Source organism: Notechis scutatus, chromosome 2, assembly GCF_049901735.1.
Source record: "Notechis scutatus isolate UNSWTSFEM ecotype Mainland chromosome 2, rNotScu1.2, whole genome shotgun sequence".
NCBI lineage: Eukaryota > Metazoa > Chordata > Lepidosauria > Squamata > Elapidae > Notechis > Notechis scutatus.
In genome coordinates this window covers 129,434,296-129,461,602 of record NC_142010.1, presented here as the reverse complement: position 1 = coordinate 129,461,602, position 27,307 = coordinate 129,434,296, and the positions used below count along the sequence as shown (strand labels likewise).

General features: G+C 41.5%; 1 protein-coding gene across 1 annotated transcript in view; it reads left to right on the top strand.

Moving 5' to 3' along the window:
* Nucleotides 1–6,050: 6,050 nt before the first annotated feature.
* Nucleotides 6,051–27,307, top strand: part of ANKFN1 (ankyrin repeat and fibronectin type III domain containing 1) — a 122,748-nt gene continuing 101,491 nt past the window's right edge. Inside the window, exons 1-2 of the mRNA XM_087956192.1 lie at nucleotides 6,051–6,309; nucleotides 18,635–18,837. Coding sequence (XP_087812318.1) covers nucleotides 18,652–18,837 — 186 coding nt within the window. The 5' untranslated portion in view covers nucleotides 6,051–6,309; nucleotides 18,635–18,651. The remainder of the gene's footprint in view (nucleotides 6,310–18,634; nucleotides 18,838–27,307) is intronic.

The following is a 27,307-nucleotide window of genomic DNA, read 5'->3' as shown; positions in this document are numbered from 1 at the left end:
CAACTCAAGGGGGAGGAAATATCGAGGAAATTGACTTTGATATGACAAATAGCAGGCCAACGGAAACCCTACGGCCCAGCGAAACACCGGAACTTGAAGCGGGGAGGGAGTTGAATTTTTCAGGGAACTTTAATACGGGGGAAACCGAACTGCAAAACCCCGAAGAAACATGGAGTAGCAGAGACAACCATAGTGGAAGCAGCACGGAATCACCGTGCAGCGAAACTGTAGTTAATAAAGATCATCCAAACGCTCCACCGGAACCGGACCTTAGACCAAACCAGGTGGAACCACGGAAATCATCCAGACAGACCAAACGGCCTGTCTATCTTGAAAGTTTTATTACAGCTCCCCTCAAACGGAACCCAAGGGGGAGGGGTGTTGTGAATCAATAAAAATTACTAGCATAAATGCAAATCAGGGTTTGGAAACCTGCATACCTGATTGGCCCTTATACAACAACTAGGGATTGGTCCATAAGTAGTCCCTGATTGGCCACTATTTTGACACTTCTCATTGGTTATAAGTTGAACTTATTGCAAATGTCATTGGTTAATAAGGTAGCAGATAACCCTATAAAAGGGTTGCTGTTGCCCATAGCCTTGCTCTGTTCTGTTCTATTTACGGTTATTAAAGAGTTGAAGTCACTGGTCAGATGTCTGGTCTCCATTATTTCCCAAACTTAACATAGACTATTCAATAAAACATGACATTTACCGTATTTGCCGGCGTATAAGACGACTTTTTTGCCCTGAAAAACATGCCTCCAATTGGGGGGGTCATCTTATATGCCGGGTCGTCTTATACGCCGGCAAATAGTAATTGGGAAGCACTGCGGCTGCCCGCGGCTGAGGCACTTTTGCGCACCGTGGAAGCGAATCCCGTGAAGCCGAAAGGAGCAGCCAGCCTTCTCCCAGCTCCCAAGGAAACGAGGCTCGCACCGCCCGAGCTCCGCTGAGGTATCCGGCTGGGGCTGTCAGGAGTTGTTACCGCTGGCGCGGCTCCGCGCGCTCCAGTCCCGCGTTGCCTCGGGAAGGGAAAGGCAAAACCAGGAGCCGCTGCTGCCATTGCAAAGCGCCGCCGCGGCTCTTCCTTTTTGCCTTTCCCTTCCCGAGGCAACGCGGGACTGGAGCCGCGCGGAGCCGCGCCAGCGGTAACAACAACTGACAGCCCCAGCCGGATACCTCAGCGGAGCCCGGGCGGTGCGAGCCTCGTTTCCTTGGGAGCTGGGAGAAGGCTGGCTGCTCCTTTCGGCTTCACGGGATTCGCTTCCACGGTGCACAAAAGTGCCTCAAAAAAAAAAAAGTGCAAAAGTGGAAGGCGTGCGGAAGAGGGGCGAGTATATAACAAACTATATTTTGAGTGGAAATGTTGGGGGGTCGTCTTATACGCCGGGTCGTCTTATACGCCGGCATATACGGTAAATGGATTCACAGCTTAGCTTGAATATCATATCCATCAAAGGTTTCTGATCAAACTGAAATACAGAGTGAGATGCTATAGGATTCCATCCTGACCTTGTAGAATTCAATATTTTTATTGGCCTGCATGAAGAGATAGAGGGGTATGTTTATCAAGTATGCAAGTGGCACAAAAACAGGGTGAACAGAGAACAGAAATAAATCCATTAAAGAAAATGAGCAGAAAATATCAGGATGCAATTGAAATGAGACAAATGCAAAATTACTCGGGAATCATAAATCTAATAACCAGGTATGGAATGGCAGATATCTGGATTGGGAGCACATATGGAACAATCTGAATATGGGTTAGCATTGTAAAAAATACAAATGCAACATTAGAGTAAACCGTGAGAAATAGCAGTTTTATGCTGTGCTGCTCAGAACTCACCTTAAATATTGTATCTACTATAGTTCTGGGCACCACCCTTTATTTAGAACAGGCATGTCCAATCCATGGCCCTTGGGCCACATGTGGCCCTGCGCAACTCGTAATGTGGCCTCACAAGATTGTAAGCTTTGAACGTTACTATGTGATTTATACACATTAACTATACCTTATATTTTATATCCAGTCGATGACAATTCCTCTTCACTCAATACAGCCTAGGTAGGCCAAAAGGTTGGGTACCTGTGCTTTAGAAGATGTGGAATACATTAAGATAAGAGCAGTGAAGAGGCTCAAGAAACTAAAAACTATTATGAGATATTAAAGGAATTGGGAAAGCTTAGCCTTGAGATGGGGGTGGGGGGGGGAACCTTGAGAAAAAAAATGACCAAGGACAGATATTGTAGCCCTTTTCAAATGGTTGAAATAATATCACACCGAAGAATAGCATGACCTGCTCCTTGTGTTCCTGAAGCCCAGGATGAAGGATGATTTTAAATTACAGATTCTCATTTTATATGGGGGGGGGGGGACATCCCAACAATGAATGTAGTTCAACAGAAGAACCAATTATTCAGTGAGATGGTGGTGTTTCTCCTTCATTGTATATATTCAAATGGAGGCTAGATCTTTTGGGGGATGATTTAAGGTAGATTTTTGCACTGAGCAAGGAGTTACAATCAGTGACCCTAAAATGGCTTTTTCCAGCTCTATGATTCTGTGATCAAAGTGTTCCCCTTGCAGTTTTGTATGCTCGAATGAACCTGCTGCCTTGCATGCTGTCGACCCCCTGGGTCCCACCCATTGTAGCATGTTAGACAGCTTCATTTCAGTCTTCCTTTCAACTCGAGGCCCTTTCACATGGAGCTTTGGTGATGTTCTGAGATTGGTACCTTGTTCCTTTGATCCCATGCTATCAATACTGAGCAGCTCAGGTGCTTTTCCTTCCGCTCACCTGTAATGTAACTCTAATTGCAGTTGCTGGACCTTCAGAGTTCGGTTTCCCATTGATAAAAAAAAGAAACTCCAACTCCTTTCCTCCCCTTCATTTATTCCGCAACCGCTAAGCTGCTACATCGTCTGAGCATCGTGCACTGAGCTTTGTTAGGTAGTTTTTTGGGAGTGGCAAAAAAGATCTGCCTGCGATGCTTAAGGAAGTATTTTGAGCAAGTATCCGAACCTTGGATCGGTAACTTATTATATATTATAAAGATATGTTAGTGCTGGGGCCTGGTGGCGAAAATGATACCAAAGGTATGAAATGATGGTTTTTAAGCACATATTTCTGTAGGCAAGCAGAAAGCCTAGGGCAATGATATAAGAAGTGTGACCCAGATCCTAGCATCCCTATATTGTCCATGATGGTAGAATAATATATATTTGGGCCTTATTATGTTTGTGGGTTTCGAAGAGCAGCATGGAAGCTCAAAGCTTTTCAGTTACTTAATGGGGGAGGGGGCATTCTAACTTTTAAACCCTCCCAATGCTGAAGAAACCCAGGCTTTGGACATGGCCCTTAAGATGATGGATGTTTTGCAACCCTATCCTAGGGCATTGTGATAAGGAAGACTTCCTTGGCTCAGGAAATGGGTATGTATGGAATGATGGGAATTGCAGTCAAACACACCCAAGGGCTACAGATGAGAATAGATCACTACTGCAGAGTCTTAAACCAAGCACAACCAAATGTGTGCACATCTGGCAAATTTTCCTTCTTGTCTTTTTCTTCTAAGTTCCTTTGCCTCTTGCCCTCATTTTTTTTTTTTTTCCTGTTGCCTGACTGGGCCATCTTTTACCTCTGAAACTCAGAGAAATGTTGTAGTGTTTAGCTTTGTGAGGCTTGTTTTTTTTAATGACCATCTCCTCTTTTTATTTAGGAGATCATAAAGGTGCTTTTTCAAAAGGCAACTGGACTTTGATTCTCCTTGAAGATGTTTCACTTCTCATCCAAGAAGTTTCTTCAGTTCTCACTGAACGGTGGAGGATAGAAGGATTTATATTCCTTGCAGCTACCTGGTCATTAGCGCTTTTTCGGGGAGTTGCTGAGACCACTTGGAGATTTATCTGTGCCCTTGGGGTCACCTGAATAGTGAAAAGGGTTGTGGAAGCTTCTTGGGATTTCTGAAAGGACTGTGTTATAGTGCTAGTGACCAGATGGAATGTAAATCCTTCCATCCTCCACCATTCAGTTCAGAACTGAAGAAGCTTCGTGGATGAGAAGCAAAATATCTTCAAGAAAAAACAAAGTCCAGTTGCCTTTTGAAAAAGCACCTTTGGGACAACCATGACCTGGATGACTGAGAATCTCCAAAGATATTTGTGAGATCCAGTGGTGGGATTCAAATGTTTTTACTATCAGTTCTGTGGGCGTGGCTTGGTGGGCGTGGCTTGGTGGGCATGGCAGGGGAAGAATACTGTAAAATTCCCATTCCCTTCCCACCCCACTAACCTGCTTTCCAGCTCCATTCTCCTGTGCAGGGCAACAAAAGAACACGCAGCCAATCAGCTGGGACTTGGGAGGCAGAAAATAGGTGGGGGCAGGGCCAGTCAGAGGTGGGATTTGCCGGTTCTCCGAACTACTCAAAATTTCTGCTACCGGTTTTCCAGAACTGGTCAGAACCTGCTGAATCTCACCTTCTGGTGAGATCCCATGCTTTTAATATTCTCTCAAAATAGTTAGGAATACTCTGCTTTTTACTAAAGTGCTGGGATTCTAATCAATCCATTTTGTTCCATAGAACAAAATAGAGCTTCTGTGTGTCAGTGGCCTATATCCTGCAGTTAATTTCCCCATTTTTGTTAAAGTACAATGTAAAGTCTTCCTTGGAGAAACCCAGCTCCTGTAATGATTATTAAATGATGGCGGGGGGGGGGATTCTTTAGGTGCCAATTCAGTATCAAAGTACTTGATTAATAAGAATAAGTATCTCTGCAATCCTCGTTTACAAATTCACAATTGCCTCTGCAGATTAAGATTCAAACTGCACCCCTAAAGAGTAATTGAAATCTTATTTCTTATCTCTTCAAGTATCCTGGTTTGGGAATCTGATAAAACACATTTATAGGATAAATCCATTTTAGGAAAGGCTGAACACGTGTCATCAAACGTTTCAGAAAATACTGACAATTGTTAGGGTAGAATTGTTTCCTGTTTCACAAGGTCTCGGTCTGTCCCCAATGACTCCCCACAATTGACATTGTGTATTATGTCTTGAATAACTAAGCTACAAAAAAAAGAACAAAAACATGTGAACTTTATAAATTAATGTGGCAGACAATTGAAAATGACAGGATTGGAAACAAATGTCCTAAAGGCTTTAAATTTTGTTCTGTTGCTAGGTGCTTAAAAGGAATCTTATGGTTGGTTGCAATGAACCAAGAACATATAGCATACCTTATTTCATCACATTTATTTTAGATGTTATAAAACACAAAACAAAAAGGGGTTGCTGCATTTGTAATGTTCTGCACTCTTACAATCCTATTTCACCTAGAATTATTGTTTTCCCCAAATCTATCCTTTTACTCAAGCTCTTCTTTTCTTAATCATATAGTTTTAAGGCAGTGTGGCAGGCACGGTTTGGGGTTTGCGCTACAGCTACAGCGTGAGAGTACCGACACTGATTTCATAACCTTTCCAAAGCTTAATTTAATTAATGCTGACTGGAGGATCTGACTGTCGGATGATTCTGCAGATGTCCCGGTATGATGGATCCAATGCCTTGTTTTTGTGGCTGGATTGCAGCCAGCTTTATCAGAACCTTGGCAAATGAGAGATGGGCTTGTGAACTGCTCGACCCACATCCAGGACCTGGACTGGTTTTACTCTTATGGATTTCACATAAAACTAAGTGTTTTTAAATGGCAACTCTAAAGCCTATTTGATCTGTCTGGGTGGCAGTCACTTACAATCCTGTTTTCTCTCTTTTTTTATTCCCTTTCCTTTACTCTGGACAATGATTACTTTTTTTTTCTTCTTTCCTACTCGCTTGCTGGGCTGATCAGTTGTGAAAGACAGAGAGTGAGAGAGAAGCAAGAGGATAATTGCATATAGCATCATATAGCCAGGGCTTCCTTGACAACACAAATAAGACTCTTTGATAGCAGGTCTTGGCTACAGTGCTAGGGGAGCACCAACTGTTCAAGAATCCAGTAGTGTTTATTTGGATATTGTCTTGTGTTGCTGCAAAGGTTTTTTTCTTCTTCTTCTTCTTCTTCTTTTTCTTTTTCCTTGCTTTGTGTTTTGGAAAAGCTTTCATGCTGGCAGGCTTCAACTCCAGAAATTGCTCATAGCCAATATGCATGTATGCTTGTTTTTAATTAGTCACTCATTGTGGGGAAGAGATCCGGAGTCACTCTGTCCAGAAGCTTAATCACACTAGAGAAATCAATGTGATCTTACTGAATGAACACCGTGGACCATTAATTTACTTCACTTCAGCTTCATAATACAAAACACCGGTGAGTGATCTTTTATTCTTTTTCATGCATGTCTTCTCATTTACAGCAAGCATAGCTGGGGGAACATGTGGAGGGGGAGAGCAGAGACAAATGGGGCAAATTGATGGAGCTTATAGTAGTAGTATTATATAATGTCCTTCTACCTGTTGTGCATGTATCTTTCAGCCTTGTTCAACCACCACTGATACTCGGTGCTTTCCTGAGTTGCATAGGCTCGGCACATTGCCCTGTGGATTGATGCACGCACCAAATTTAGGAAATTTCCTCCTCTGGGCTGAGTTAGAAAACTATGTAGAAATTACTTGGCATGAGGGAGACAGACTACTTTGCCAACAGTTAGCATTCAGGTTATACTTATCTGGCATATGCCACATCTATGCATTATAAGAAGCCTATCCTGACTTCCAAAGGATGTCTGATCAGCATGATGTTTCCAGCATATCTTTTGTGCTGTGGATCATGAGAGTTGATTTGTGCTTAATTGTAGCGAGGGTGAGAAATGCAGCCTGCAGAGAGGGTTGCCTCCTCCTCCTCCTGCCCCCACTTCAGCAGCGTACGTTATCTGCAATAGTTAAGCTACTGGAATATTTACTACGGTTATCATTCCTTTATTGCCCTAATGTTTCATTCTCAACGGAAGGGACAGGCACCAAAAGAGAGATGGCTAAATGCAGTGAGCATGTCAGCAACTGAGATGCATGTTTCCCCTGCTGCGTTCCACAGATGTCCCGGCTATCTGACAGTTCCCCCAGCTCTGATTACAGCATTGAATAGCCTGGAAGAGAAGCACGAGGAATCATTTGGGAGGGTGCCTGCCATCCAGATTGCCAGTTCTCACCTGGGACCCACTCCTGATAGAGCGGATGTCTCCAGAGACGAAAGCCCTCCAGTGCATTGACTCATTGCTCCATCTAGCGTTGACTGTGGTTAGTTTGTGCAATGAGGTCGTGCCAGGTTTTTTCTTTCCACCAAGCAAGCAGTGAGATCAGGGAAGAAGGTATATTGCAGGACGAGGTGCTCAGGACACAACCGTATCTGCTGCCGTGAATGTCTTCAGTGTTCCTCGTACCAAAAAAGTAGTGCTCGTGCAGCTAGCAAGCCTGAGAAACGGGAGAAAAATAAAGCAGTCCCATTCTTGCTGGTTGAAATGGTGGGTGGGGGAAAAGGGATTAGGATGTTCTAAGGAAGGCGAGCGAGGGGAATGTGAGAGAAGGTTGGGAAGCGATTGATGGAAAGGAGATAGCGCAACAAGTAATCCACCACAAAATGTATCTCAGCATTGGGTTGAGATGCATCTCCTTCTCGAGTTTAAGAGCAGAGCTACACCCAGCTGAAAAAGGAAGCATGGACTCCATACTAGACATATGAGTTCCATCACCCCCATGCATTTGGTTGGATTTTGCTTTGTATACCAGTGATTAGGAAGCATGATTGGCTTCCTCAATTAATGAATGTTGCCCATAGTCAAAACCACTATGGAATCATTAGATTTTAGAACGACATTAGATTTTGCACGTCTTTGGAAATTCTCAGTCATGCAGGCCATGACTGTCCCAAAGGTGCTTTTCCAAAAAGGCAACTGGACTTTCTTGAGTTTTTTTTTTCCCCTTGAAAATATTTAATCCAGCTTCTCATCCAGATGACTGCAAATATAAATTTAGAGGGTGTGCATAAGCACACCAGCGTGCCTACCATCCCTGTCCTACTGTTCCCATTTATTCACACTCAATTATTATGTATATACTTATACCTGTTTATACTTATATGCTTATATGTTATGTTCATTCTTATACTTGTTTTCTCATACATGCTTGACAAACTAAACAAATAAATTCTTTCATTCTCCACCATTCACTCAGAACTGAAGAAGCTTCTTGGATGAGAAGTGAAAGGTTTTCAAGGGGGAAAAAAACCCCAAGGAAGTCCAGTTGCCTTTTTGAAAAGCACTTTTGGAATTAGGTTTTACAATGACTACTGTTATACAGTTGTGTGTTAAGTGGGCGCCAAATAAATCAGTTAAATACACCCATATCCTTATGCATACCATATTGTTCACTATATAATGGATCATCTATTACTAAGGTTACCACAAAACTTGGAGGGGCTAGATAGGCACAGCTGATGGCATGGAGATAGAGTGGATGAGAAACTTTCCTTCTTTGAAGTTCTTTAGCAATAGCAGTAGCATTTAGACTTAAATACCGCTTCATAGTGCTTTGCAGCCCTTTCTAAGTGGTTTATAGAGTCAGCATATTGCCCCCAACAATCTGGGTCCTCATTTTACTGACCTCAGAAGGAGGGAGGGCTGAGTTAACCTTGAGACGATCAGGATTGAACTGCTGGCAGTGGGCAGAATTAGCCTGCAATACTGCATTCTGACTACTGCACCACCATAACTTTAAGCTAACTTACACTAAGGTCCAAACCTGTATCTGTTTAACTGGTAAAATATCATTTTAAAAAATCATACCAGTTCCAAGGAGTTGCAGAAGATGTTGATGTGCTAAATATTATTTATTTACAGAAATATATATGCCATTTTTGTTTCAAGGGTTGTGATCCAATGAGTCTCATAATAACCTTGCAGCTTCCCAGTATAAGCTTGTGGCTGCTGATTTTCCATGAAGCAAAATATCAGGGAGGGGACAATTCTTACAAATTAGATGTTATTTTTTTCTAGGCAAACCCTACATGACTACACCTCAAAGGCAAGGAAAATCTCTGTCCTATTGCTCTAGGTCAATGTTCATGTTTGGAACAGCTTCCATCCAGGAAGTTCAGCTAACTCTGAATGACTCTCATCCATTAGAAAATCTCTTTTTGGGGACAACAGTAGCAAATATCTAGTGAACTCAGATTTCTGTATTTACCGGTAATAAGGGCAATCCATATAATAAACCTCAGCCACCATACAAAGAATGTGATAAGATGTTGAGACAGAGAAAGAGAAAGAGAGATAACCAGATGGTTTCACACCTCTCCATAATATCCTAATATTTCTTTCTTTTGGTTCTTCTACTTTCCTTTGGCTTTCTCTTTGTTTGTTTTTTCTCTGATTGTCATATTCATACCTTTCTACTATTATTCTTTAAAAATAAAAAGTGTCGCACATCCTTTGAGACCTTGCCAAATAATCCTGTTTACAGTCAAGAGTGAGGCTACCAAATTAGCTGCTCAAGCATGCATGTTCTCAATGTGATCTTGGGTACTTTCTGCACCCTGCAGATTAAGATGTAACTCAAGGCACTATAACAATCCCATTCAGTCTGACTGATTGTATGAAAGTTAAGCATATGCACACAGCACCCTTATGTCTTGTGTCTCTTGATGAGCAGACACAAAGATCTGAAAAATGTTTTTAAGTATACTTCACCTGAATTCCCCGCTTCTGACGTGATTCAGAATCCTGCCTTATATTGTGGTTCTAAAGAAGAATTGGACACATTGAGAAACATTTAAGTGCAGCCATCTGTTAACTCACAAGAAACAGTAGAGATTGGGTTGATTCACTGTAAATTGAATGTTTACCTCATTCACAGTTTCAAAATGCAAATCAAAAGGCAGATTCCTTTACCTTTGTATTATGTAGTTCTGTACTAATTTTAAAAAGCATGCTCAAAGTAAAAAAAGAAAAGAGAGAGCATGTATTATTCAAAATAAAGCACAGAAGTACACTGTGGTAGAAATGCCCATGTTTAAACAAAATTGGGTATAAAAATGTGTATGCACACACATTCAAATGGTTCTAAGTTGCAGGTTCAGCTGTGGCTCTTGGAGAGGCTGAAAAAGGCTTCTGCCTGAAATGCAGAATACAGGTAATCCTCAACTTATGACCCCAATAGGGACCAGAAAATTGATCATTCAAGCAGTCCAATTGTTGAGTGTGGCATTGCATGACTGTTCCCAATTTTATGAATGGTTGGCGCACTCATTAAGCAAATCACTGTAGTCATTAAGCAAGACATCATGTAAGTGCAAGAATCCCTGCTGGCTTCCCCATTGATTCTGCTTCATTTGGTGGAAAATTTGCAAATGACAATCATGTGACCATGGGATGCTGCAACCACCATAAGTGTGCAGCGGTTGCCAAGCACTCAGTTTTACGATCATGTAATCACAGGGACGCAGAGATGTTCACGAGGACCAATTGTAAGTCATATTTTTAGCATTGTTGTAGCTTTGAACAGTTGCTACGCTAAGCAAGAGCTGTAGGCCTGGGAAGAGCCCTAATCTGTGCACAACCCTTGAACGGGGGAGTGAACAAGATCAGGAGTTGGACTATCCCCCAACCTGGATGGTCCAAACACCCACAGCCACTCAGCTTTGATAGGATTGTTTAGAAACAGTTTGACAGGCTCCGTCATCTCAGGTAATTCAGGTACAGCTACGAAATCAATTCCATATACAACCTTAAAAGGGGTATGTCCTGTGCTGCTATGGGTTAGGCGTGGCCAGATTTAGAACTGCGTATAGGCCTGGGTATGGTGTGGTGTGTCTCATGATAATGGTAATAAAAGGAAAGGGAGCAAACTCAAACCCAACTCTAACCTTGCCTGGCTTTTAGCCTTTCTTGTCAGAGAAGTGTATTTGTTGTTTGCTAAGCTAATGAATAAACCACCATTGCATGACAAAAGAGCTGGAGTTTGTATTCATTTCAGGACAAATCTTCAATACTCAAGGACTGGCTGAGACAGTTCCTCCTCCCCATCTAAACCATCAGGAGCAAGGAACCCAGAATGGCATGAGTAATTTCTTCATCACTACTCATCTATAGACAGGAATCTTGCCAGACTAAAGCATAATCTGCATAACTATTAGATACAGTTCCTGCCTGCCAAGGATTCCAGGCTGATTTGCCTCTTAGATCCTTGGGAAAAACGCTCTCCCTCTTGTTGACTCTGCACCAGATTCCATCGCATAAACCCACATAGCCTCTAGGCACTGGGACAGAATCTCAACAGCTTTACTTGGCTGTCCTGGAGTCAAAAGATAGACTTGGGTATGTTTAGCATACTGACAATACCAAAGCCCAAATTGGTAGATGACCTCACCCAGCAGTTTCATTGTAATTGTTGAAAAGGAGGGGAGACAGAATAGAATCCTGCAGCATCTGGGCAGAAGTAGTGAGGAAACAATATCTCCCCACCCCACAACACACATACACATTGATGCTTACTGAAACCAGCTCTTGAGAAAGGAAGAGAACCTTCATAAAACTGGGTGCCCCCAATTCCTAACCCACAGAATCATCTCAAAAATTGCCGTGGTTGACACTATCAAAACCCACTGAGAGATACAGGAGAACAAGATGGATGCACCACTGCCAGCTCAGTTCTGCCATAGGTGATTGGCAAGCATGAATAAAGCTGTCTCAGTACTAAAGTCCAACCTGAAACCTGCCTGAAATGAGGATAATCTGTTTCCTCCAGGATTCTCATTTGGCCTCTTGAGGAGGGGGTGGGGAACACCATTGCCTCTTTTGAGGCAGGGGGCACCATCCTCTCTGACAGAGAGGTTTGTACCTCAGCATGGACCCAATCATTGGTGATGACCTCCCTGGCCACTTCATGACCCAGAAGAGTCCCAGATCCGATAAACGGGGCCAAGCAGACAGCAAAATGAGTCCTGCTGCCCACTTCCTCAAGGGTCACCAGCTCAAACTCATCCCAGAAAATGGGAGCTCTGCCACTGGGTAACAGCCCCTCTTCTAGTCACTTCTGGGTGAGGAATGCCTATAAGCTGCCATACTCTAGATATAATTGGAATTAGATAGAGGTGAAAGAATAACATTAAATGTAAATAATGTTACAATTTTCAAACCTTTGAAACCTTCCTTAGGAATTCATTGGACACAGTTGTTAATTCCACATAATGTATGCATTCTAAGTTTCCTTTGCAGGGTGACTGGCTCCAGATGCTCAAGATCATAAAACAGGCTTTCTGTGTTTTTCCAAGAATGTAAACACCGAAGAAAATGCATCTGTTTTCTTTTTTCAATTAGTCTGTTTCACACTCACCTGTATGGGCATGTTGAACACTTCTGCTTCTTATCAAGCTTGAGCCTAAGATTAACTACTACTACTACTACTACTACTACTACTACTACTACTACTATTATTATTATTATTATTATTATTATTATTATTATTATTATTATTATTATTATTTCCCTATCCACACACAACTTACCTTTTAAGTAGCATTGGAAGTTTTTTTCAGATCTTATTGTAGCTTTATGTGATTTCCATATGTTTTTATGTGATTCAGTAAATAAGTTGTGGGTTAAGAGTTTGATTCCATGATCGGAGGCAACTATCTAGAAAGATACCATTTATTTGGCAATCTACAGGCAAGTTGCATAAATTAGCTTTCCTAATAAAACATTTTTACCTACAGGTGAAACTCGAAAAATTAGAATATCGTGCAAAAATTCATTTATTTCAATAATGCAACTTAAAAGGTGAAACTAATATATGAGGTAGACTCATTACATGCAAAGCAAGATTGTTCAAGCAGTGATGTGTCATAACTGAGATGAATATGGCTTACAGCTCATGAAAACCCCAAATCCACAATCTCAGAAAATTAGAATATTGTGAAAAGGTTCAATGTTCTAGGCTCAAAGTGTCCCACTCTAATCAGCTGATTAAGCCATAACACCTACAAAGGGTTCCTGAGTCTTTAAATGGTCTCTCAGTCATGTTCAATAGGAATCACAATCATGGGAAAGACTGCTGACCTTACAGTTGTGCAGAAAACCATTATTGACACCCTCCATAAGGAGGGAAAGCCTCAAAACGTAATTGCAAACGAAGATGGATGTTCCCAAAGTGCTGTATCAAAGCACATTAATAAAAAGTTATGTGGAAGGGAAAAGTGTGGAAGAAAAAGGTGCACAAGCAGCAGAGATGACTGCAGTCTGGAGAGGATTGTCAGGAAAAGGCCATTCAAAAGTGTCGGGGACTTTTACAAGGAGTGGACTGAGGCTGGAGTCAGTGCATCAAAAACCACCACACACAGACGGATCCTGGATATGGGCTTCAAATGTCATATTCCTCTTGTCAAGCCACTCCTGAACAACAAACAATGTCAGAAGCGTCTTACCTGGGCCAAAGAAAAACAGAACTGGTCTGTTGCTCAGTGGTCCAAAGTCCTCTTTTATGATGAGAGCAACTTTTGCATCTCATTTGGAAACCAAGGACCCAGAGTCTGGAGGAAGAATGGAGAGGCACACACTGCAAGATGCTTGAAGTCCAGTGTGAAGTTTCCACAGTCTATGTTGATTTGGGGAGCCATGTCATCTGCTGGTGTTGGTCCACTGTGCTTCATTAAGTCCATGGTCAGCACAGCTGTCTACCAGGAGATTTTGGAGCACTTCATGCTTCCTTCCGCAGACAAGCTTTATGGGGATGCTGACTTCATTTTCCAGCAGGACTTGGCACCTGCCCACATTGCCAAAAGCACCAAAACCTGATTCAATGACTATGGGATTACTGTGCTTGATTGGCCAGCAAACTCGCCTGACCTGAACCTCATAGAGAATCTATGGGGCATTGCCAAGAGAAAGATGAGAGACATGAGACCGAACAATGCAGAAGAGCTGAAGGCCGCTATTGAAGCATCCTGGTCTTCCATAACACCTCAGCAGTGCCACAGACTGATAGCTTCCATGCCACATCGCATAGAGGCAATAATTGCTGCAAAAGGAGCCCGAACCAAGTACTGAGTACATATGCATGCTTATCCTTTTCAGAGGTCCAATATTGTTCTATGTACACTCCTTGTTTTATTGATTGCATGTAATACTCTAATTTTCTGAGATTGTGGATTTGGGGTTTTCATGAGCTGTAAGCCATAATCGTCACAATTATGACAAATCATGGCTTGAACTATCTTGCTTTGCATGTAATGAGTCTATCTCATATATTAGTTTCACCTTTTAAGTTGCATTACTGAAATAAATGAACTTTTGCACGATATTCTAATTTTTTGAGTTTCACCTGTAATATAACCACAGGGAGCAGATCAATCAAACTTGGTACTCTGGGTGCTACATTTTTCCTCATAATGGATCTCTCCAAGGATGCATGTCTTACACATCATATTTTTTTTAAACATCAGATCCCCAGTTAGTCTTAATCGGGTAGCTGTAATTAGGGGCGCCATAAACGATAATTTATTTCTCCTCATTATATTGTATTAGTGAAGTAAATGAACTCAGATGACTGCGTATGACTTGAACCCAGTCAGAGCTACCTAACATAAGATATTTCCTCATATTCAGGAGATACCCTAAGCATGTGTGAATGTTAAGAAAATGCCAAATTGTTTTATAGAAAGCAATGACTGTCTAGAGCACAGGTGTCAAACTCGCCACATCATGTTGCCATCACATGACATTTTGTGATGTTTTTCCCATTTGTTGGGGTGGGGTGGGTGTGGCCTGTGCATGACACATCTGGTCAGTTTGACACCCCTGGTCTAGAGTATTGGTAGGGGGTGACTCTAAGACAGAAAGAGTGTGGGGAGACCTGTTGAAAACAGTTGCCCACAAAAAAAATTAAAAGGTAGAAAAAGAAAAGGAACCTTAAAGTTCATAGAATTGTTAAATGTAAAGAATAGAAGGTATTTGGGAGACCATCAAGGCCAGTGGTTCTCAACCTGTGGTCTACCGGGGCGGGGCTGCGATGCCATCACAGGGGATCCACAAAGGCTTGAAGAAATGTTACAATTTAAATCTTGAGTTACTGTAAGTTTTGGGGATCCGTGGTCACAAAAGGGAGTCTGTGGTGAAGAAAAGGCTGAGAACCACTGATCTAGGCCAGGGGTCTCCAACCTTGGCAACTTTAAGACTTGTGGACTTTAACTCCCAGAATTCCTCAGCCAGCTTTGCTGTCTTAAAGTCGCCAAGATTGGAGACCCCTGGCCTAGGCCATCCCCTGTCCAGGACAAGACAGTATGGGTTCCCTAGAAAAGGATCAGTCTTGATTAAATGCCTGTTTTGCAATTTACAAAAAACAAAAAGGAAATTAATTATTTGCCTATCCCAAAGCTATTGCTAAAACTGGAGGCCAACCCAGTGAGACCTGCCAGAAAGAAGCATGCTCGGGCTAGAGAACCGAAGCCTTCATAATCTAACCTAGAGCAATAATGCAGGCGGGCTCTTCTACCATGCGGAGTCTGTCTCTGGGTATATAACATCAAGAAGGCTTTCTGTTCTAATTGGTTCTCACTCTGCTTTATAAGCTGCCAATATAATATTGGATCCAAGATCCAGGTTAGTTTCAAAATCACTCTAGTTCTGGAATGTGTACACATCCTGGAGCCCTGTCTTCATTTCAGTAAGCCTGACAAAACATTTCCATTCTTTTAGTTCTCGTTCTAAAGCTCACTTTCCCTCAATTTTCTTCCTATCAAAAATGCTCAGCCAGCTTTCTCTCCCTTGAAACAGACACTCTCACAGAGACCCCCCCCCCCAAAGTCACCTTCAGAATAAAAATAGGAAATGGCAGCAAGCCAGGCTTCTTCTGACCTACGTTCATTTGCCTAGGAAATTTTTTTTTACAAATGCAAAATTAGGTGACAGACAACATAATAAGAAGCTAGAGGGGTTAGTGAGAAGCAACCTTGCCTTTTAGTAAAGAATGAATTGTTTTAACTGGATAGGGCTACTTTGTGGGAATGTCTGTAACATGCCATCTCCAAAAGGAACCCTGCATAAGAACTACATAGTATAGCAGTGGAAAGCCTGAGATTTTTTTTAAAGGGTGGGTGTGTACTTAATAATACCCTTTGTCAATTATCTACTGCTGATGTTAATGAGGGCTGAATACAACAAGGCTCCATTCTAAGCTTCAAGGTAGATATTATGAAAATTAATATATATTTTCAAATAATAAGGATTTCTATAGTCTGTCTATCTATCCATCTATCATCTATCAATCATCTATTCCTCTATCTATCATCTAGCTATCTATTCCTCTATCTGTCTATCTAACTATCCATCATCTATCTATCCCTCTATCTACCTACCTATTTATCTATCCCTATCAACCTATCTACCTACCTACCCTTTTAATTTATTTAATAAATTGGTAAGGCCACTCGTCTCATGCAAAGTGACTCTGGACAGCATCTCTATCTCATGAAGAAAAAGATCAGGCAGCTCTTTTAAAGCCAAGAGATAATCGGGGTATTTGGAGACATAACCAAGAGATTTGCCTCTGCTTTTCCTATGTTTTAAGTTGCTACATCTTAAAAAGTCAAGATAAATTTCCACCTACCTTTTTGTTCTCGCTCCTCCTATCTTTTTCATGTGCCAGGAAGCACTTCTCAGGTTTCTTTCCATTTATAGAAACTGTCACTTGAGTTTAATGAAGCACGTTCTTCAATGAACATACCAATTATTAGCTTGTCTCCTGGCATATGTTAGCCATTTAGAGAATTCATCTGTTTACAATAGTCCACTAGCCTCAGAAGCATGCAAGGCTTTAAGCCAATTTAGGTTTCAGACATCTGCCACCACCACTTTTAACAGGTAGAAAGTTGAGAGAGATACCAGACCTTGGGCCTCTGCTGAATTGTATGATCAATTAGTGAGAAGGGTTCAGTGGGAAGAAAAATATGATGCCTGGTTATCAAGGCAAGGCTGGGACTTCATTATGGACTGCATCAAAGGCAGGATTAACATTATTCTAAGCAAGCAGTTCATCCTGCACATCCCATTGTTGAATTTCTGAATTAAGTTACACAAAAAACACTCACTGTTATAAAGCGAGCATTGAAATCTGTGTGACTCTTAAGATGCCAATTATACATCAAATGGGTGGATAGTATAGCACAGTGCTTTCTTCAGAGTGATAGAGAACCACAGAGATAAGTTTGGAAAAACTGTAACAGCAGTTTTATATGATTTAAGTCCAGATCAGGAAGAATATGGGATTCAAATTAGCTCTGCCTTAGCACTCTGGAACATAAGAGGGAAGGAAGGAAAAATGATAGCAGGCTTTTAAGATTTTATTATAATAGTCTGTATTAATAAAGCATAGGTGTACTAGTACTTGTGGAGTCTCTTTCTTGACCTCGTCCCCTTTGAAGAACTGGCCAGAAGTGTACGCAGGTAACAACCAGACTGCTGTTACACAGGGGAGCTAGAATTTTTATGGTTGTTTCCTAAATATCAACTCCTTATTTTGTGAGTCCCACCATGATCGCTCCTGCTATCATTTTATTAGACTGCCCCCAAGCTCTCAACTTTACAAAAGTGTCCCTACTGCACCAAAAGGTTGCCTGCCTCTAGAGCACAAGACAAATGTGTTCCTTATGTGCAAGCAACAGAAAATATGTGTGTTTATTTTAAAGGTTGAAAAACGTGGTTTTCTTTTTCTGCAAAAATCATTTATGGTGGATTGCTCCTACCTTTTCAAAGAAGCACACTCAGATCAAAGCCAAAGGAAAACTAGAGGGGACAGGCAGTGTCGAGACTAGAAAGAAGCAGGGCACCCTTTAACAGGGTCATGAAAGAAACATTGACAAAGTCCTAATGCAAGGCTGGCCAATTGCTCTCTCTAGCCCAGGGGTGTCAGACTAGATTCCTTCGAGGACTGGATCGGTATTGTAGTTCTCCTCCACAGTCCAGCCAGGGCGAGTGGGGGACAGATGCCTCCTGCAGCCCCCTGACGGCCAAAATGGGGCACGCAGGGGCTGTGTGTGGGCCCTCCCCTGTGCCCCATTTTGGCTGTCAGAGGCATCCTGGGCTAGTCCTTCGCTATTTCCAGGCCGGCCCCATGGGCCAGATTTAAGCACCCTGCAGGTCGGATGAGTATGTTTTAGTCAAGGCCCCCGGTGTAAACCAGTTAAAACAGAGTGCCAAAAATGCTTTTGGCACTTCAGATTTTTCTTCCCACTCTCAAGATTACTAACTTTAATAAATAAAAAATAATGGAAAATGAAATTACAGTAACAGAGAAAGCAAAAATATGAATATGGGATGAGATGGTGCTCAGATAAACACGGTACTCCCAAGGTTTTTAAAAGACCAGCATTAAAAAGAACAAGGGCATCAATCAAGACAAGGAATTTCAAAATTATTTCCATTCCAGAGAAACTGAACAAAAGTAATTTGATTTGGGACTGGGAAGGCAGGCTGAAACAGGCAAAAGATTCACCACTGGCATATTTTTTTTCTTTTGTTTGCGAAAACGGCTGTTTTCATGTAGAAACTTAGATTTCTAAGATTCTAATATAGGCTATTTCCCACGAACTCACTTGCCAGGTTCAAGAGTGTCCTTGTTCTAACAGCAGAGTTGTCCTGCCTCTTTTGTAGGAACTGCCCTGTGAAAGATGACCCAGCAAATGCAGAGCTTACAACTTTCCCAGACCAAAAAGAATAACCCTCCCTCTTCTCCCAATGCCGCCAAGCGTCTCTACCGGAACCTCTCTGAGAAGCTGAAGGGAAGCCACTCATCCTTTGATGAAGTATATTTCAGAGCCCGAACAGATCGTCTCAGTCTCCGGAAGTCTTCAGTGGTAAGTCTTTGGTATCTCCTGCATACAATTTAATGTCATATCTGTTCTCAGTTCATTCCAGTAGTTCTTACAATTCTCTCCCCAGGGGATGCCATTTAAACAGCTATTGTACAATACAGCTTAAAATTTTAAAATTTATGGGTGAGGATGTTTTAATTAAGATAGATGCATTAAACCTGGCAGAAGTTTACCATATGCACTTATTTTCCTATTTTGTTAAAAGCAAGCAATCCATCAAAATATATAGCTCTGAATTTCTTTGGCATAATCGAATATGACTCAGCCTTTATTGGTCTGGGATCATAAATAAAGAAATAGATTCTGCTAGCCTCAAAACTGGTCACAGGTTACCTGCTTTTCTTACATATGCTTGGCCCAGTTCAGAAAACCACCCAAATAACCCAACAGAGCAAACATTACCTGCTCCCTCAAGTCCATATACCAAAGTATAGGAGTGAAGACAGCCCCCGCCTCCAAATATGAATTGCAGTAATTCATTCAGTGATGAAGATACACCCAGCACAGTTCCCATCTCACAGCACCTACAATGCACAAATGTTTATACCACACTGGTTACTTTGCATCAGCCACAGGAGCATTGCCAGTCGTCTAGCTGGAAATTCAAATCCAGAGGCATCCTTTTAGGCAAAGTTTTGAACTTACCTCTCTCACACACAAATAGCAATTTTTGAACTCATCACATGAGGAATGGAAGGAGATTCCCAATATCAGCGTCCACCTCTTCCCTAGGCAGGACACTAGCAGAGATTACTTATGGGCCCTCTTGAGAAAAAGCTTCAAAGTTCCCCCAAGAGTTTCTGAATTGATTTTTGGGGGGGGGGTGTAAAGAAGGGATCAATCACTACAATAACAGACTTGATTACAGGATATTATGGGGCAATTGTCCCTGGCCTGCCACATCCATTCTATTTAAATCACATTGTTTGCCTAACTTTGCCATACATTATATCATATGGCTTCTGCCTAATGCAGAACTCCTTAGCTAATAATGTACCAGGTTTCTTTATTTATGCCTCATGCTATACTGGCATTTCTTAATGTTATGGCTCTTCTGAGTGACCGTGACTCTGAGACACCCCATTCCCCCTTATTGTATAGCCTTTCTCTCAAACACAACTCTTTGTGAAAGTGGCCAAAATTAGCTTCTTTCAGTTTCAAGTAGTGCTTCTATCCCACCCATCACAATAAACCTTGCTGTGTGATTGATCTATAATGCTTTACTTATACTTTTGATAATTGAACGTAGAATAACAGAGCTGAAGGGAATTTGGAGGTCAACTGTGTGTCGTCAGAGACTGATACCTGCTGAGCATTTGTTGGCCAGTTGATTTAATTCTGCTGCAGATATGCTGCTTTCCTGTGATCTCTAGGCACTGCCCTTTGGGGCTCTTTTGGCTTGTTTTGCAAAGAGAACAAGATCCTTGGTTTTCACAAAGGCATCTTGTTTGACCTTTGCAAAATGCCATTCAGGCAAAACAGGTCTAACAGTCTTCTGAAAATTCAGGGCGATTGGTTATTAAAAAGACATTCAGTGGTCTTTTTGTGGAATGTTTCCTTACAAACTATTGAAATAACTGCACGAAGAGTCACTTTTTCAAGGCGGTATTATATTCTAATACATTTCAGATGAGACACTATCTTGGAAGGTGGGGAAAAAATTAACTCCATAAGGGTAAAGATACTTCATCCTATTCTGCCATGCATCGAAGGATGGTCATGTCATTGTAACCCTAACCTGAAGATCACATTAGGGATAGATTATCCTGGAGAAAAATAATCAACCAATCAATGGAATTGTGTACATTGTTCATTTTGTAATCAAAAATTCCAGCTCAACCATCAACATATTAGATGCAATTAAAAGATATATGTAGACATACATATATTTGATTTTTATACACAATTTGCTTACAGAATGTTATTCATGTATCTGTTTTCTAAGAATCTGAAGAAAGTAAACCCACTGATTGCACTGAATTTTAATCAGATCCACAAAATATTTTCTCAGCAGCTTCTGCTAATCAATTACATGGATAAAACAGTGCCCTAATTAAAGGTGATAGTAAAGCTGTGGGACAATGAAAGAATCCTTAAATGAAGATCAGAAATGAAGATCAGATGGGATGTGGGACCACATCAAGAGTGCTCTCTCCAACATTCCTTGACCTCCATGCCATCTGTTCCAACCTGAATATTTTGGCAAAGATCTGAAAATCCCTTGGTTCAATGTTCCCGGGAGATTCCTGTGCAACCAGGAACCCAGATGGAATCCACTGTGTAATAGTCGGACTACAGAAATGGCAGCAAGGTCTGTTCCAGAAGTTCTTTCAACAGATTTGACAGTAGCATCTGATGCTCTTGAACCTCAGAGTCTGAGTGGCCCAGAGGGGTTGGATGCAACTCTTACTCATGTTGTTGTAGATCAGGGGTGTCAAACTCAATTTCATTCACATCAGTGTTGTGTTTGACTTCAGGAGGCTGGGGTGGGTGTGGCCAGGGTGGGCATAGCCAGCTCAACATCACTTATGTTGGCAGTGCCTGTGGTAGGCGGAGCATTCTGCCAGAAAAAATGGGCTCCGGAGCTCCATTTTCGGCTGCAACGGCCTCCTGTAATGCTCTGCCAGCTAAAATAGACCTCGCACGCGGCCCTGCCAAACTCCATTTTTCACTGTCAGAGGCACCGTGGGCCAGTCCTTTGGTGTTTCCAGGGCGGCCCTGTGGGGCAGATCTAAGCACCCCATGGGCTGGATCTGGCCCCTGCATCTTGACTTTGACACCCCTTTTGTAGATACTGAAGCAGCATCCAACTTATATTGTCTAACATTGATTGGTGCCATTATGGGCGGTATTACATAAGACATTCAGCACCTATCATGCAGCAGCATTTGTAATTTTAACTAACACGTGGAAGTAACACAGTGGTTTCCCCTGCTCTGTTACTGCAAAGGAAATGATTCCATTTAATTTGTCCCCATTTTTATCAAAATTCCCCTTTTCCCTTGTGATAGAATTCCACGTTGTATTGAAAACTGCACTTCAAGACCACGTTTCTATCATTTCCAATTAACGCCAAATACTTTGGATAAGAACATCATTTTTAAAAACAGAGTGGCATACACAATATACACATTGGGCTTATAATGCTTTATAAGACAAACCGGTCAATGTTCACATTAATTTGAACGCAGCCAAAGTTAATTAAAAGAAAGCATGTTGCTGTATAATTTCAGTATAATAGTGCAGGCAAATATTTGCTGACTAAGTGCCCATTTCTTTTCCTATGAATTTATAGGCTTTGTGGATATATTTGTGCCTGTTCTGAATTCAGACAATAAAATTAATCCTAAAACTTATCATAAAAGGGATTCACGGAGAAAGCATATGCTTGCCTTATTTATTTATATGTCTGTTTAATATCCTGCCTCCATTATTTTTACAAATAACTCAGAGCAGCAAGCCCCTCCAACACACCCCTTTCCTCCTATTTTCCCCACAACAACAACCCTGTGAGGTGGGTTGGGCTGAGGGAGAGTAATTGGCCCCAAGTCAGCCAGACGGCTTTCGTATGTGAGGCAGGACTTGAACTCGCAGCCTCCCACTTTCTAGCTTAGTGCCTTAGCCACTAGACCGAACTGGCTGTCTTTTTAGAAAATTAACTTCTTTGGATCCATTCACACACTCTGTAAACAGTGATAAAATTGTTTTGTACCACATAAGATGGCAAGTGTGAGGGACTCAGAGGAAGGAGGGGGTTATATTAGAATCCTCTATGGTGCGTAGTAGTTCGTGCTGGCTTTGAAGTGAGAGGGAGGAAGAGGATTTATTGGATTGCTCATCCGCAGCCTCTAACTAGGTCAGTTCTGCTTTTATCTGCCTTGTTTTAAGTGGAGGGTTTTCCCCACTCCCCTTAAATAGTTGCTTTTGTGTCAGTTAATTTCTCCAGAGATGCACGTTCTGTGAACTTCACAAACACATCCAACCGGAAGGCTCAAATGTGGCTCTTCGTCACAGTTCTCCAGGCAGCTCTTCCGAGCATTGTGGGAAAGCATATACATTTGTGGAATAATTTCTTCCTGCCACAAGAACATCTCATGCGGTTTTAGTTCTCACCACAGAATAAAGACGAACCGTCTCCTTTCCACCCAGGAAAGCCCATTGGATATAAGTAATGGCTTTTGGCCACTCTAACCCACATAGGGCATAAAACAAGGGAAAGCCCCTCCAGGGAGCAGAGCCTTTGTGTTCCCCTCTCCTTTAATGAGCCAACCTCACTTCCCAAAGGGAAAAGTTGCTGTGGGGATACAGGGTCTAAATCCAACATGAAACAAGCTTGCTCTTGCTTCTGCAATGGGGATTCTCTCTCTGTCTCTCTCTCTCTCTGTGTCTCTGTCTCTGTCTCTTTCTCTGTCTCTGTCTCTCTCTCTCCCCCACCCCTTTGATCTCCCTGCCTTTTCCAGAGGTTGCTCCAGTTCTCAGGATCCAGTGCTGTAAATGGGAAAAGGGCTGGGGGGTGGGGGGAAGCTATGCAGTTGCTGGGTCCTATGGCCAGAAGTGTTTCTCCACTTCTCCTTGCCAGAAGCCTTTTGCTCTTTGTATAATGTTTGTAAAAGCTCAGTGTCATCTCTAGACGAGATGGGAGATGCACAAATTTGAATGAATTAATGAAGGCAGAAAGCCCAGACATTTATTCTTTGGGCTGAGTAAAGGGGCAGTCACGGTTCTGAACAAAATGGGCTCTCAGAAAATAGTGCCTCCAGAACTTGCACACCCACAACAAAGAGAAGGGGTGAGCAATTAATGTTCCCAAGGGACCACGTGAGAAACCAGAATTGTTTTGAAGGGCTGAACCAACAATGCTGTGAAGGTGCCTAGGCATACATGCACACACATATGTAAATTGGAACTAATTTAGAAGTTATTTAGGATAGAATAAGCTGGAAGGGACCTTGGAGGTCTTCTAGTCCAGTCCCCTGCTCAAGCAGGAGAACCTATACTAATTTAGATAAGTGACTGTCTACCTTAAAAAAATCCAGTGATGAAGCACCCACAACTTCTGGTGGCAAGCTGTTCCACTGGTTAATTGTCTTCACTGTTCGGAAGTTTCTCCTTAATCCTAGGTTGCTTCTCTCTTGATTAGTTTCCAACCAATGTTTCTTGTCCTGCCCTCTGGTGCTTTGGAGAATAATTTGACTGCCTCTTCTTTTTAAAAAAAAAAAAAGTAATAAAAAGCTTATTAAAAAGTAATAGCAGTTGCCTTCAAAATAAAAGCAATCTATGTGGGCTGAACAGGGATAGCCAAAGGCCAGATGTGGCCTGGGGACCGTAAAACACCCAGATCCAATAAAGAACATGCTAGAGATTTATAACTTATGATAACTTACTTCTCATTACAATTTCTAGTGAACTTCTAATGAAAATCACTGAGGTAAAGAATCAGGTTATAAGGGGGTAAAGAAGCAGATAATGCTAAGGAAGGTAGATCTAGGGTTAAATTTTTCATTTCTGGATGTCATACAAATTTTTCAGTTTCTGGGATCCCATCTCCAAGGCAATGGCAACATTAATGGCGAAGTGCGAACAAGGGTGAATGCAGCCTGAATGCATTGGTGAGAACTCACCGGTGTGTTATGTGACAGACAAATGCCAACCCGTCTTAAATCTAAGATTTACAAGACAATTATCTGCCCCTTTACACTGTATGGCACTGAATGCTGGGCAGCAACAACAGGGACCAAAAGCTATTTCTATACCATGGAAATGTGGATATTGGGCATCCATTGGATATTGGGCATCTCCCTTCTTGACCACCTCACAAATTGACACCATTCGATAACATTTTGGTGTGGCACCAATTATAGAGAAGATTGGAGAAGGCCAACTCCGCTGGTTATGGACATGTCCATAGACCACCATGGCCAAGACTGCCTACCAATTAGAAGTCAATGGCCAGCAACCTCGCGAGCATCCAAAACAGAGATGGCAAAACATAATCAACAAAGATATGCAACCCACAGGCCTGCACCCTGGAGGCACAATTGACCATGCAAAGTGGCATTCAATGATCCAAAAAGCAGACCTTGCACCTGCAGGAAGTCGCTAGGAAGAACAAGAAGATACAAATGCAGTGGTGTCTCTGTACTCTGTGTGCAAATTTTTTTGTTTTTTACAGATCCTTACTATGAATATGGATATATGTTCTTTCCTAATGGAATGCTGCCAGGTGGAGAAGTGCATTCGGGACTCGGTGTTGGGGTTTAATTTCTCTGGACGAATGGGAAAAATATAAATGTGAGGATTTCTTGGAAGGTACAATGCAAATGTGCCTATTTATACTAAGTGAAATTTTTAAAAAAGAAACAAGTTGCCATGAAACTAAAAAAAAAGTCTCTAGCAGTGCCCTTCTATACTTTGCATTTAAGGCATTGTTACCTTAAATACAGAGTATTCACTTCCTCCAGATTCTTAGAAAACTGATATATGAGTAATATTCTGTATAAGACATCATGTTTTGATCTGCTGCTATCCACTGTTGTTTAGAGATGAAGAACTGTCAAAAAACAGAGGCTCTTGAAACTCCCACTGTCTGGATAACAGAGGAGAAGATATGCTGGTCACCGGATCCAACTTGCAGGGCTCCCTGGTTCTAAAGATGGATACAAAATGTTGGACCATGGGGGTGCTGCAATGGTCAGAATTTTCGGAGGGGGTCATATGTCCCTTTGTTCAGCACTCTTGTAATTTCAGTCACTGAACAAATGTTTGTAAGACCACCTGTAACAGAAAAACACTGATCTCCTCCTGGCTCCAGTTCCTGGAATCTCACCAAAGTAAGGGACCACCAGTAATTTCTTGTAGTACATATGTATCAGACAATCCAATTCTGATTGGAGAAGGCAATCCTGTAAGTATCTCAGCTCCAAGCCGTATAGGGCTTTAGAGGCCCAAATCTGAACTTCAACTGCACCCAGAATGAGTACCTGAGACCTGCTTACGATGTATGAAGCTACTTAGCACATGGGCTGCAACATTTTGACTGAGATGTCTTTAAAGGCAGGAGGATAATACCACTGTTCCTAATCACGTAGCAACAACTGAAGAAAGAAGCAAGCATCTCACAATATCATTGCAACCTTTTTCAGACCTCCCAATATGCTCAGCTGGATCTTGCTGTTTGCATAATATAGCTCTTGCCCGTTTTGTTTTAATAAGAAGAATGCTGCAGGCTAATTATCCCAAAGGGATACCAAAAAGGGAATTTTGTAGGACCCGCCAATTCACCACTGCTGAGTAGTGTTACTGAGATAGATGCCTTTGTAAGCAGAAATCTTATGGGTGATAATATGGTTCTATACCTGCTTCTTTCAAGCACTATTGCAAGAAGGTATGTTGATTTGCTTCCTGTGGTTGTTGTTTCCCATCTGAGCAAGCTGCCTTTTAAAGAAAGGTCTAATGATTTCTTCTTCTTTTTTTCTGGGCTTAAATACCAAGCTATGTGACATTGGGCTGTGTCAGTCCTTCCTTCTTCACGTATAGTTGTGTTCTGGGTGATATGGAAATATCAGGTCACAGGGACAATTAGTGTGACATAAAGGATGTGATGGGTGATGACATCTTTGGATCCCTGAGATAGCACTTATTTCTGCATAGTGAGATTTACTGGAAATGGCATATCATGAAATGTATGTTTTTATTCATCATTGGAGTGTGAACTTCAATTGCAGTGAATCTGTCCAAGGAGATATGGACTTAATTCTCATAACAAAGTATCAAATAATAATGGGAGATTTCTGGACCTGACTTCCTTTCTTGGGATCATCACAATCCTGATTTATCTTTTTAGTTAATGTCATTCTTTTTTATTGATTTTTATTTTTGCCAACTATACCATAGGATATTAGAAGAAACCTATTAGCATATATTTTTTATTCAACATTGTTGATTATAAACTCAAATTTTCTGAGATAAAATGTTTTAATGAGTGCTACATATAATTTCATTTCTTTGGATTTTTCCCCCTCCAGTGTAAATTATATTCTTTAATTTATGCTACCACTTTCCTGGGATTAGCTCAGGAATGAAATTGCAGAGAGAGAGACCCTCTTCTGAAGCTAGTATTTGCTTTAGGGTAAATCCCTGAACTCAGGTAATTTACATTTCAAAAGCAAAAACAAACAACTCTACATCTTCAAGGCAAAGTAGCAGGTAGACTCATATGGAATTGGATTTTAAGTTCCTTTCTCCATTCCCTTCAGTTGAAATCCATTCAACAACAAAATCTCTTAATTAAAAATAAAGCATCATCATCACCAAAAAGGCATTAATAGTTGTTAACCTAATCCTGCATAGCTTTTTCTCCGGTAATATCACACTACTAACTAGAGCATACAAAACATTTGCTAGACCAATATTTTAATACAGCTCATCAGTCTGGAATCCGCATTACATAATG